The following is a 13,462-nucleotide window of genomic DNA, read 5'->3' as shown; positions in this document are numbered from 1 at the left end:
ATGGAACATATTTTTAGTAAGATTAACTCACTGTTATAGCCTAGATGTCTTCGTTACTTTCATCGTTATGGAACATGCTTCATAGTATAGATCAAGATTAAAAAACGAGCAGCAGGTCTGAGTTTCATTAGAATATATGACGTTTTGTTAAGGAAGGATCTGTGTATCTATTCCAAAAAAAACTACATTACTCAACGAAAGCGACAAGTTCTCATTTTACATGTAGAATTTTCATTTTTTCTGCTTCTAAGTGTATTTTTTAGTTATCAGTGTTATTTATGCACCTTCTAGCATAACTCTTTTGCCGTTTCTCTCGATTTTACAAGCCTACAAGTTAGAGATATGACATTTGTAGACTTATAGAAGGGTCTGAAAAATTCCCAACGATGTGAGAAGTGTCAAATTTGCGATGCAAATTTTTGGTCCTTCCCTCCGCGGGACTCGAACTCTTACCGATGTGACATCTATGGCAACACTGCCTGCACAAAGTATATATATGTATGTATGTATGTATTTAGGTCGACATTTTTATACTAGTATTTCATTATGCTTTTATTAATAATACAATTGTTGTAAAATAGAATGGAAAAAAAATATACCAAACGCAAAACTACACTGATTACTCCGTCTACCTCCTCTACTGCATCGTCAATGAGGTCCTCGTAATAATCCTGAACCATTTGATCGCTGAGACTTCTGATGTTGGAAAGAATGCAAATGAAACATGTAGCTGTTAGTAGTTTTATTCGGTTAGTATGAATTATTGTTATTTTTTTTGTTAATAGTTTCAAAATAATTGGATTTCACAAGTTTAAAAATCACATGTGTAGAAACTCATTCCTTCGACGATACATCAAAAACATCAATAGACTTGTTCAACATTTCATATAGCTGAACCGCTGATTTAAGTTTTTTTTTTAATTTCTTTTTGTTTTGTTTTGTGTTATTTTTATTTTGGAATTTATTTTGTCTTCATCTTGCTGGCTATTAGCATAATGAGTAAGAGTTTGTTCTTATACTAGTGCGGCTGCACATTTGATAGTGGGAGCAAGCCACTGTGGTTTGTTGGGAGGTTTGCCATTCAAATTCAAATGAAATAGCCTATTGCTGTGCTGTGCAACTATAAACGCATAAAAGTTTTCTGAATGTTGATTACATATATGAAGCTTAGTCTTTTTTATATTCATATATTCCTAAATTTAAAGATACAACAAACTTACTAATGAACTCCTTTCCTCTCAATTTCTGCCCTGTCTTTTTCAACATTCTGTTACATTCTCTATCCATCTTTCTCAGAGGAAACTCTAGACAGCTGTTCTTGCTTCTGTAATCTGAAAAGTATATTATCATTTTGTGCGGGTAACTGAATCAACAGATACAAGGTTTTTTTTTTTTTCAAGCTGACTCAAAATTATTATTAATCAAATTGTTGATTGCATGTACACTATATTTCTAATAATTATTATAAAATAAAGTTATGCAGGGGTAACTCTTACAGTAAAAGTATAATTGACAGAAAAGGAAAAACATATACGTGTCTCCACAAAACAACATTGTAACTAAAAATACATGTACCTTCTAAAGTAGAGCCAATAATTTTATGGATATCTGAATATAAACAGTAACTTATTTGTAACATTTCCTAAAAAAAACCAAATAAGTCTATTTCACTTTATATTCAGTCGTAAAGATCAATAGGCATTAAATGCTTTCTCGTCATACTGCTTCCATGTAATGTTGCCAGTATATTCACTATATCCTAAAGCAACCTTAAAGCTACAATGCATGTATTAATTATAATTAATGTGTGCACTTTTCATTGAGTTTCCTAGTCTTTCTGAGTACATGACTTTTTTATACAGTATTTATTTCGTTAGTAAATAAAGACAATAATTACGTTTTCTTATATGTCCATTCATTTCCTGCCTCTTTCTGTATATAATTGCTAACATAAACCACAGACTCTATTTCAGACATATCTACCTACAAAAGTTTACAGTTTACAAAACATTACCTATATATGCTACCAATGTTAATCTTACATGTAAAGAACTAATAAAGCATCACTCTACATGTACTTAATGTACTACACTAGATAGCTTTTCTTGTTTTGTAATGTATATCCATATAATTGAGTTTATTTTGTACTTGTAATGCCTAACATTTCCATCAGAAATGCATGACCATGTCAGGACCATAGGGTTGTTTTTGGGTTTCTGTCTTGTTATTTGTTATACTGACTTTCTTTTTTTTTCTCTCTTTTTTTTTCTTTTTTCTTTTTTGTTTTGTTTTGTTTTGTTTTTTTTTGGTTTTGTTTTGTTTTTTTTTGTTTTTTGTTTTTTTGTTTAATATTCCTTTTTACTGCTGCTGGAGTTTATTAGTTCGATAATTTTGTTGTTTATTCTTTTGATATTCACTCATCGGTATAGCAAATTCAATGTACCAATGTATACATACTGATAGTATTACTTACCTAAACAACTCCAAAGCTACTGCATGCAATTCCATAAAATTGTTCCAGGCGGAAATAAAAGGAAAATTTAACGGTCAGTTTACAACAATTTTATTTTGTTAACTTCAAAAAATGGATAGGACACAAGTCAAGTTTTACCAACTTATGAAGTCTTCTCTCAACAATTAGAACATTAAGGGCATGCATTAAATCATTATAAATATTAACAAAGACAGTTTTAATTAGATTTAGCAGGACAAACAGGACAGTGAAAAGAACAGAAAAATTAAAAAGTTTAAAAAAAAAATACATGTTCAAAACTGAAGAGACACATAAAGGGGACGGATGGATGCACTGTTCTTGTGTGACATTGATTTTAAATTCATAATATCATATCGGAAATGTTTTTGATATTTAATAAATTTGAAGGCGACATAAAAAAATTATATCTTCTTCGTATGTTAGATCAACACTACCTCTGGTAAGCAGTGACACATCAGTTCTGAAAGAAATTAAACAGAAACTCTCGATTAGTGCAATGCGATTTTCTTTATGTATAATGTTTACATTTAAAAATGGTAGACACTTTCAAAGGGGGCACCGCTGAACTGTTAACTTGAGAGGAACTATGCATTTATATGAATAGAAATGTCATCATTTAAAAAAAGATCATGAAAAATAAAATGAATCCAAGCTTTTAATAATTGTTTCACGTTGTACAGTAGAAAACGAATATAAACCTTGATCTTAACTTCATGCTAGCAAGACCATTATTGTTATTGGTGATTTGAAGCAAGAAAATCAACAGAACTGGCAACACTTTCGTCCTTCTGTCTGTAAAAGAAAAAAAATCTCTGCTGTAAAAAATGAACGTTTTGTCCTTACTACGGTAGCTGTTGAACAGAGACATTGCTATGTAGCGGGAAAAAGGCGTCACAGTGCAACACTGAATTATTACTGACGTTGCGAGTTTGACAATGTTGTTTAAACGCTTGTCTTGAAGAGGCATACCTTATAGAAACTTTTTTAAATTATGTTTGTCTTACTAAGTTAAATATCCCACTAAAGCTGCTTGTAAGGATCAATTACTGATATATTACATTTCATAAATCCTGCATTTAGATTGCACAACAAGAATCGCCCTTTGTGTAAGTCTGGGATCTTTTTACAGAACAAGAGCTATGCTAGGTCATTCGAATGGTATTATAAACGATCGTAGAACTGTCACCAATAGTAAAAGTTTTATTTTTAGTTGGTGACATGGTTCCACTTTTTAAAATAACGAAACTGTTTCTTTTATGATATTTGTGGAAGAACGTTCTTCCTAGAACTATTCAATCTTCGTCAAAGTATTCGCATCTTTAGATGATGCGTGGCGTTTTAATAGTTTTAATTTGGCATCCTTAAGTACTGCAATCCTCATCTTTTTTAATGAAGTTATATCTTTATACAACGTGTTTTTTTTTTACATTTCTTTCCAAATTGTAGCCCCCAATAGTTATGCTACCGTTAACGATAAACAGGTACTTCATGCAAGGGTAGGAAAGTAGGCAGGGCCAAAATGTTGCATACTGTCAGTGACCGTATATTACCAATAAATACATAGTCAACACATTCTGATTGCTCAAATAGAACGATTGTAATATAAAAGATATTTATAGTTCATTTAAATACGTTTGCATACATATCAACATGTAAAAAATTCATTCACTTCCAAGATAAAGTGTTGCCTTTTGCATTTTGAACTGTTTGTCAAACTTAATGAAATATTACTTCACTTCCTTTGAAAATAGGGTTCATTTTGACAGACACTTTGGCTTTGTTTGTAAACGCACAAATTTGCTGCAATTGTTGATGAAGTAACAGAAATGAACTGAAAAGCTCCTCGTTAGTGGTTCGCGATAAAACTTCGAATGCATTTTAGCTAGGGTTAAAAAGGCATTAACACGTTTTAGCAAATACCACGACTAAGGTTTAGGCGTGTCTCCCGGCACTGTACAAATAACCGAAATATGTTTAAAATGCACTTGCTATCAACCTGTCCATTCTCTTCAAAAATGATTTTTTATTTTATCCCTTATTCCCTACTTGAGGAGCTCGGGATACAGCCATATTTTATCCTGTTTTTGCAGAGTTACCTCCCATAAGAGCAGGTATAATTTCGGAGTCTACGAAACTACGCAGACTTTTCGTATCGCACTAGAACTCTAACAAATATGCTTCTGGAACAGGGTTATGTTGCTACAAGATTGAAGTCATCACTACAGAAGTTCTTTGGTCGTCACCATGAACTCGTGGGTCGTTATGGTGTACCCGTTTGCACCATGAAAACTGATTTATTCAACGGGTTATAATTTTCCTTTCCTTGTTTGTCTACCCCGGACTTGACTTTTTATGAACAACTCGGCGGGTGTTTCTAGAAAAGCAGAGGACGCTTACCCTACCGGTGCACCTGGTCCATGCTCCCAGTTTTTAGTGGAGTTCGAGTTGCTCATTTGCTTTTGTTACTTTTTATGTATGATTTTAGTTACTTTATGTTCTTTGTTGTGTATGTCTGTTTTCCATGTCGGGTCTTTGTCCCTGGATTACATTCTTTTGATTACCGCTATAACCTTGGTTCACTTGATTACTCTCTCTAATCGATGTTCGGATTCGGGTGCAGAAAAAAAGAGGTAATTCGAATAAAAATGGAATCCCCAGCAGACAAACACAACGGTGTTTCTAAAATTTACAGGGTGTTTCATTTTGTTGGTTGGTTACATAAGGATGATTTTCATTTGTATCCCGGGTAAAGAAAATTTTTGGCAGGGTCAGTAGAACGAGAAATTCCCTTTTGACTTTCGAGATTTTCTAAAGTATCGTCGGGAATAACATCCTTTTCATCTTTTACAGCCCTTCCTTGTTTCTCTTTGCAATATGTACTTTAATATAACCATTTCAACAGTAATAAACGTAACACTCGTATTTTACTTTCACTTTCGAGACCTCGAAGATTTTTTGGAAATGTAGTATGTAGATCATAAGTATTTTAAGTGCTTCTTATCTGAACGATTAACCCGTGCAGACTTTCGTGTTAAACTAACGGATATTTTATCACACAAAATGCTTAAGGTAAAAGACTTATTTTTTATTTACTATTATGTGTATGTGTACCCCCTCATAAGGGAAATGAAGGGCAAATCCGATATAAAATACTCTAATTATTGTAAGAGATACGAAATAGAAGTTACTTGAGTGTAAATCGAAAAGGGATGATCGAAATGAAACGAAATCAGATAACATGTGCACTTTCCAATCAAGTATGAGAAGATTGTGTTTTTGTATCAGAAATCTTGCCTAAAATTCCGCAGCTTTTTTTGGTAATTCAGTTCTCTCCAAACTTTTCACTTCTCAAATATTTACACTACGTTGCCACATGATAAATTAAAATCTCGTTTGAAGGACTTATTCGTAAATCTTTTGCTGTTTCGAAAAATTATGTTCTTGGTTACAAGTCCACATATTTTTCTAAAACATCGCAGAAGGGCAAAGTGGGCTACACAAAAAAGCAGGTATGCGAAATGCTTGATTTCCTCAGTGATAACACATTTGCCAAATTTGGAGATATTTTTCAACAAGGTGGCATTCCAATGACAACTAACTCTCCTAGCTGATTTGTTTTAATATTCGTACGAGACCGATTTTTTTTTTACAATCTCGCAAAGAATGAAAATATATAAAAAAATGCCTAGCCTAAATCATTAACGTTTAATTTTACATACAGTTATATTGATGATGTATTGTCCATCAACAACCCTTCTTTTGGTAAATGGTTACCTTCAATATATCTACCAGAGCCCGAGGTAAAGGAGGCCTCTGAAACTGTTTGTTCTGCATCTTTTTTGAACCTACATCTCGAATATGACAAAAGTGGTCATCTCAACACTTAGATTTATGATAAAAGAAACGACCATAAATTTTCCTTACCTATGCAGCAATATACTGTACCTTCATCTCCTTCATATGGTGTCTATAATTCACAATTGATTCTCTACGCTAGAGCAAGTATTAACTACTCTGATTTCCTTGAAAGCCATAAATATCTGTATGCATAACAGACTCCTGAATCTGGTGTATGAGGAAATGCCTCTCAAAAGGAATCTTACCAAATTCTTATTATATACATCAGTCCTTGTTGAAAAACACTCAGTTTCTTCTCTAATAATGAGTAATGATTGTAGTTCTTTTCTTTTTTTTTTGTAAATTGTTCTTCGTGCTGATGTGACCACTAATTTACCGATTATGACGCAATATCATGTAAATGCTATTTTATCACCACTGGTATATTCACGCCGCAATTTAAGAGGGAGATTTAGCGCACTGTAAAACCTAGATTTAATAATAGCAGTGATAAGATCTACACTCTCCAAAGAAGAGATTGTGGAAAACCATAAATCTGTGCCATCCTCTTTTGGTCTCTCTACCAACGACGATGATTGTGATTTACCATCTATGTACTGGATTCCTAAACTCCACAAGAATCCATACAAACAACGTTATATAGCTTGATCTGCAAAATGTACCGACAAACCTCTTTCAAAACTTTTGACTTCTATACTCACAGCCGTCAAAGAGGGTCTGCAGTCCTACCACAAAACTTGTTACTCCCGTAGTGGTATTATTTCAATGTGGATCCTGAAAAATTCGAAAGATCTTTTGGAGTCAATTACTTCAAGATATTATTAGAATATAATAGCATTAAAACCTATGATTTTTCAACACTGTATACCTCTATTCCCCATACTCAGTTAAAATCCCGATTTACAAACATTATACTACAAAATCAAGAATTTGTTGCAGATGACAAATAGCATTAGTACCAATGGAATCACAAATTGTCTTTACTTCCTGTCGTATGTTTTTGCAATATCTCCATCTTAAGGTTTTGATCAAGAACAGAATTCTCGGCGTGATGAAAATAGTTTGCTCCAACTTGCTACGTAATTCCATTGAGTAATCAGACGAGGCTTTTTAATAACAACAGGGCCGCATTTCAAATCAAGAAATACTTTGTCGGAATACCAAGTGTTAAGAAGAGTAGTGTACATACGGTAGTGGCATTTTATATCTTTCTACATTTTGTTGATTTAAGTAACTTAAAGGTAGATACATTTTTTTGTAAATAATTATAAATTTCCTAAAATACAGAAGTACCGTTTGCTTCTATCAGTTTTTCTTCTCTATGTATTCCATCTACCATCGACAGCGTCAAAGTTTAATAATTTGTATCTAATACTCCTTAAATAATCTTTATATTTAGTTACATTCAAGAAAACATTTCATAGATCCTACTAAACAAAATACGTATTGTCAGATGACTACTTTAAATGTTTAAAATTAATGGTACCGGGGTTTCCTCTGGTAAAAGTGGAATTCTCCGTGTACAATTACTGTTCCACCCATTACCACTCAACAAATACATACTAAAATACATCTTTCATGTTTATCTCTTACAAAGATGATAGAATATTTATTATCATCTAAGTTTATCAAATGCCAAAGAAATCGTCGTTTACAGAATTTGACCAAATCATGTAAGTTTTTTAGATACGTTGTACATATCTAATGTTTACTTACATTTGATCAACTACTTCGGATCCGTTTACTGTGGCATCTACCGCAAGATCCACTACGATTTAACACATAGGTGGGAAATTTATACATAAAGAAACATTTGAAGCACGTGCTACATCGACACTTGTTTAAAAAATGTAGACGTGATAGCGTTAATTAAATTCTCATTAAGATAAAACACTAATATTTACAGTCATATTACACTTTTATGGGCGAATTAAATTGACAATTTGTGGACATTTATCATATTTGAAATCTTTATATGTTTTTGAAAATTTAAACAAACTATATAATATAACTTTTCAATCAGTATCATCAGATTTTGTTACTATTCTATGGCACAAATTTATTTCATATATCCTCTGCAAAATGACTTAAGTATATTTTACTGTTAAAACAGCCTAAATTGACATTTTTAGACTATAAATACTCGAGGGGTTTGATAAAAATTAATAAAGATTATTGCAAATGCTTTAGTGTTTGTACATGTACATGGAACTGTTGTTTTTTATCTGTTATATACGTTGTGTATGAAGATTCGTTTTTATTTCCTGTTAACACATTTTGGCCATGTATTTGGATTTTGAGGGTGTTTTTTTTATGTCAGAATCATTGCTAATATAGAGATATTTAACGTTAAACCAAAGGACTAAAAATGAAATGTCCGCCTTTCGTAACTTTAATTTTATTTTGAATTTGTTTTTTGTTTAATATGTTCTTGTGCGGATTGTTGTCGTTTTGTTCTATTTTATTTGAGTGTTTGTTTCTTTTGCTTTTGTCTTGTTTGCTTCAAATACCCCCCCCCCCGCTCTCTCTCTCTCTCTCTCTCTCTCCAGAAGAACGATGCTTTTTGAGTCTACACGCGCCATATTTTTTACATAAATTTTAACTATCCTTACTTACATGTAGGAATACAGATTTGTATTTTTGTATTTTGAAAAAAAAATACAGTTATACCTTTCTTAAATTAACCAACTCAAAACTGATACTCTTGCAAAGTTATTTCGAGGTTTCAACAAACGAATGGCAAACTAAGACTGGTTATGTAGTCTGTAATTGTTTCTGACCTAGAAATGAAAGTGGTGATTTTTTATTTTATATATATATATATATATTTTTTTTTGGGGGGGAGGGGGTTACATGCAAGTATGTACCACCTCCTGTCTGATATGTATTAAGGAGGTAGACCTAGGGTTAGGGTAAGGGACATAACTCTTGAAATCAGTGATATGTTTGTATAATATTCAGAGTCCATTTCACCAAAGTCTATCAAACGTTCATTTGAAACAGAATGAAATAAATCTAAGTTACTTTAATGCTTACATGAGATTGATGTAGAATTTTCAATAATTTATAAGATTTGTGTCCCTTTCCTTAGGTTAACCTCCTTAAGACAGTTGCTGAAAAAGTTAAGGACCTATTTCCGTGCTATAAATGTTTACTCAGATTTTTTTTACATGTCTGACTCTGTGTTACGGGTTAAGTAATGTATTACTGGTGTCTGCAGCGTTTTTATGTTATGATTTATGCACAAAGTTGATTTGTCCCAACAAAATAATAATGACATCTTAATATTTCTTCGAAGAACATAATGTTATTTGTCAGTTAAATGTATTTTTATACATACAATGTACTTAGCTTCAATTAAGTTCTTCCTATAACTTTAGATAACATTCTGAAATTTTGCGGCAGGTCTAAGACCTGACTTTCGAGGGATTTCTTGTAACCCCACCCTATTCAAATGCAAAATATCATTTTTTCGCAACTAAAATAATCTATGAAAGTTTCATTAAATTCCATTTAGTAGTGGGAGTAAAATTAATATATGGTAACTGAAGGAAGGAAGGATGGACACCTCTATCACTAAAATTAAGTAACATGATTGAGGATATTTCCTGTGCTATTCATAGAGGAAATGGAGGGTACTTGTTTTTCAGAGTTAAAGTCCTATTTCTCAGAAACTAAGGTTTAAATTTATATACTATAAGTTATATACATATACATTACAATGTTTCTTTCCTGAAGATGTACTTGCATGGATGTACTGAACTTTACTATGTCATGTTAAGGATTGATCATTTCGCTTAATGTAGGTTTTTTTGCTCTAAATCTGACCTCTAAGAATGTTTAGCTTAACAGAAACTAACAGTGTGGTATCTATCAGTTACATTGAATAAGGATATTTCAGTATTGAAGTTTTTAAGTTCCACAACTCTAAAAAGGAAGCTGTATATTTGATATAGATTACATATATTAGAAATGTTATTACATTCTTGTGTAAAAGAATCAAAGCAATAAAGTTTGTGCCATTTTCATAACATTTTAAGGAGAAAGAACGCAAAGAAATTTCTTGCAAGTAATAAGTTACTTCAAGCAATAACTTCCTGTGCATCCCGTCAGCACAGGCACAATGCGTCAGCATTGGTCTGTAACAAATGAATGTGTAACTTTGGGACAATCAATAGGGCCACACAGATTTTCATTCAGAGAAAAAGAATTTCACCAGAATCAATAAGGCCCTTTTGGGGGCTCATTTGGTTCAAATCAGTCTAAACTTTCCTTTGAAGAAAAGGCACATTGTGGTACAATTTCAAGAAGATCAGTTTTGTTTTACTCAAGTTATCATCCAGACATCAGGAAAATGCTTGTTTTTTTACCCTTAGTTCTTAATCAAATCAAGTCACAACCCCCGAAATGGCACTTTATAGTACAATCTCATAAATATCAATATACTTGTACCAGGTACTCCAGGAAAATGCTGGCTTCTGGCCCTTTTTCTGGCCCATCATTACTCAAAACCAGTTTACCCTTAGTTGTACAGAAAATGTCAGAGCAATATATGAGACATTCATTTACTTTTACTTAAGTTACATGTATAGTTCAATTCTATTAAACCTTTGTTTTTTTTGGCCCTAATGGTTGAGGTTATATCTCCAAAAATCAATACCAACCATCCTTTTGAATTTAAATAGTTAAGCAACCAACTAATACTTATATTACCTGTAATTATCACACGAAACTGTCTATGGACATACATGCACTGAAAACAGAGAACGGTGTCAGTATCTGATAGCATTTTTTTCGGGCTCATCCAATGACAGCGACGGTTACATGCCACTGGCTTTGTGTTAACCTACCAGTAATACCGACTCTTGAAAAAAGGGAAGTCCCTTCCGGCGAAGAAAATTGTAAACAAAGCACAATATTTGGAATTATGTTAATTTCCACCCATGAAATAGAATTTAATCACTCCTCAAGTTTATATTTATTTAATAGTTTAAGCTGGCTCTGTGATACTTATCCGCTGAAATTTTTTTGTTATTCCAATGCCGTAGCGCGTCGACCAAAGTAAGTACTTCAAAGCCTTTTTTTTCTGTTTCGGCTATTTCTTATTGCAGGTTTGATTTCAATGAACATCTTAAACAAGTTGACATGACTAGGCGAGGGAAGAGACAAAAGAAAGAGGATAATACAATTATTCCTTTTACTGGTTCGGCGTGTAAAAGCATAGACAGGGCCCCCCATGAAACAAAGTGTCGGTACTCGCAATACAATGATTTCCCCCGGCCCGTCTCATATAGAGTGGAACACCTTGAAACAAGCAACAGCTATTCAACTGAGCACTTCAAGTTATTGGACAAGGCTAAGTCGGAATTATCTAAATTATTCCCAGGAAAGAAAGTTATAACATTCTTTCATGATATAAACATTGAAATATTGCATTTAGTTCCAATTTTTGATAGTTTAGAACCAGATTTGATAAGTATTCGGACACTTGAGGAAAATTCCGTCTTGCTTGGCCGCATCGACTGGTATTGTCTATCAAGAAGAGTTATCTTCATCAAGGTTGGTATGCAGGTATACAGTTTGTCGTCGATATGCTTATATTATAGACGTTGTGCACGTTTTTGGTGCAAAGCTTCTAAGTGCGAACAAAATGTGCTATGATAAATACGTGTATGTTAGGAATGCTGTAAATAATCGATTTGAAATGTTCGCGAACGCCACAAAAACATTCGCCTTTCTATTTGCTATACCTTTGTCAATTACAAGATCAATACATCGCTTGCCACAAACGCAAAGAACAGGGAGCAAAATAAGAAGACGACTTGGGTGCTACAGCACACTATAAGTCGTACCTCGAATGTATTCTAGCAATGCAAAGAAACTTGCAATAAAGTATAATTTTATATATGCCAAATAGAAACGTATGGAGGCACGAATTGAACAGTTAGCCTTTGCAGATCATAATTCCTTCAAAGAATCTCACTTACTTGTAACAATTTTTTAATGTAAGTAATGTTCTTGGTTTTCGTTATTATAACTATTTTAGGGCGCCACTGAAGAAGGAATTTATTTCCGACTGGACGACACTACACCACTCAGCAAACTTGGCGTTGATAAATACATTGCAATAAAAAATCCAAAGTTTACTCTTTTACCAGATGGGAGAATTGGCTTTCGAACTGACGAAGAAGTACTCATTATGAGCCGAAATTCTTTGGAATCAGTGTTTTCTTTTTTGGTTGTTTGTGTTTCTATTTTGGCAGTTCTGTTATTTATTTATGTCAAATATGTTTCATAATGTAAATAAATGGCTTGGTTCAGAATATTTTTGTAATATGACATAACATTATCTTATAAAATATTTTTCAACCTGAGATTTCCTTCGCTTGGCAAGAAACCACGAATATTTTCTGAAAATTCTGTGTACCGAATACGGAAATTATCACTGAGTTTTAAGCATTTTTCGTCTTTTGGTTTACTCTATGCTTTGGATTACATTTCAAAGTCTTTGAGCATCAGAAACTTGGTCTATGAATGATTAAAAGTCAGATCCGATTAAAGAAAACCGAGTCTTCGATTAGATCAGGAAGCAAATTAATCCGCGTATTTACATGTACATGTTGGAAAGTCTCACAAACACGAAGATAAGTATATACATTTCTCGTTTGAAAAATTTTGAGATCGAAAACTTTTATTGATCCCGATAACTTGGATAACTCAATTTTGTGAATGTCTAAAGAACTATTTACCGCGGATGGTGTAAACAAGGTGAATTATATATTTTTATGTTTATTGACGTATTTTAATAAATCCAAAGGTAAGGGAGTCCACAGTTATTCAGAATGCCATTGATTTTTTTATTCACGCCAACGAGATTTAATGTTGTTTCACGGGAAAGATGTAGTTGAACATTCTAAAGCGAAAAGTTTGCTTTCTTTTCCTAAAATGATCTTCGTCCAGTGTGATACTATTCGTGAATAAACGTCTATTTCCAATGAGATGAGTATTGTCCTTGTTCTCCATAAATGTTGTCATTTGGAGTTGATGGCTTCATGTGTAGTAGTCCGTGGGCTCGTACGGTCCACCGTGCACTCACACTCATCAACATCA

The 13,462-nt window shown here is 33.0% G+C and overlaps 1 protein-coding gene and 1 long non-coding RNA gene across 3 annotated transcripts; one reads left to right on the top strand and one right to left on the bottom strand.

Moving 5' to 3' along the window:
- Nucleotides 1–147: 147 nt before the first annotated feature.
- LOC148624848 (uncharacterized) lies at nt 148–4,594 on the bottom strand. Of its 2 annotated transcripts, XR_015919792.1 has the most exons (5): nt 3,193–3,352; nt 2,474–2,954; nt 1,898–1,983; nt 1,221–1,331; nt 148–696 (listed from the first exon to the last, which is right to left on the bottom strand). It is a non-coding gene; the product is annotated as an uncharacterized LOC148624848 (long non-coding RNA). The 2 variants fall into 2 exon arrangements; XR_015919791.1 differs by having other exon boundaries at nt 1,898–2,954; nt 3,193–4,594.
- Nucleotides 4,595–5,422: 828 nt separating this feature from the next.
- Nucleotides 5,423–12,675, top strand: LOC148624847 (uncharacterized). The gene is made up of 3 exons (XM_088567849.1): nt 5,423–5,563; nt 11,464–11,911; nt 12,399–12,675. The coding sequence occupies exons 2-3, from the start codon at nt 11,498–11,500 to the stop codon at nt 12,648–12,650; spliced, it is 666 nt and encodes a 221-aa protein (XP_088423975.1). The 5' UTR covers nt 5,423–5,563; nt 11,464–11,497; the 3' UTR covers nt 12,651–12,675.
- The last annotated feature ends 787 nt before the right edge of the window (nt 12,676–13,462 follow it).

The sequence above is a fragment of the Perna viridis genome, chromosome 2 (assembly GCF_037379345.1).
Source record: "Perna viridis isolate PV_CMFRI_1.1 ecotype Kerala chromosome 2, ASM3737934v1, whole genome shotgun sequence".
NCBI classification, from domain to species: domain Eukaryota; kingdom Metazoa; phylum Mollusca; class Bivalvia; order Mytilida; family Mytilidae; genus Perna; species Perna viridis.
This window is presented reverse-complemented; position numbering and strand designations above follow the sequence as displayed.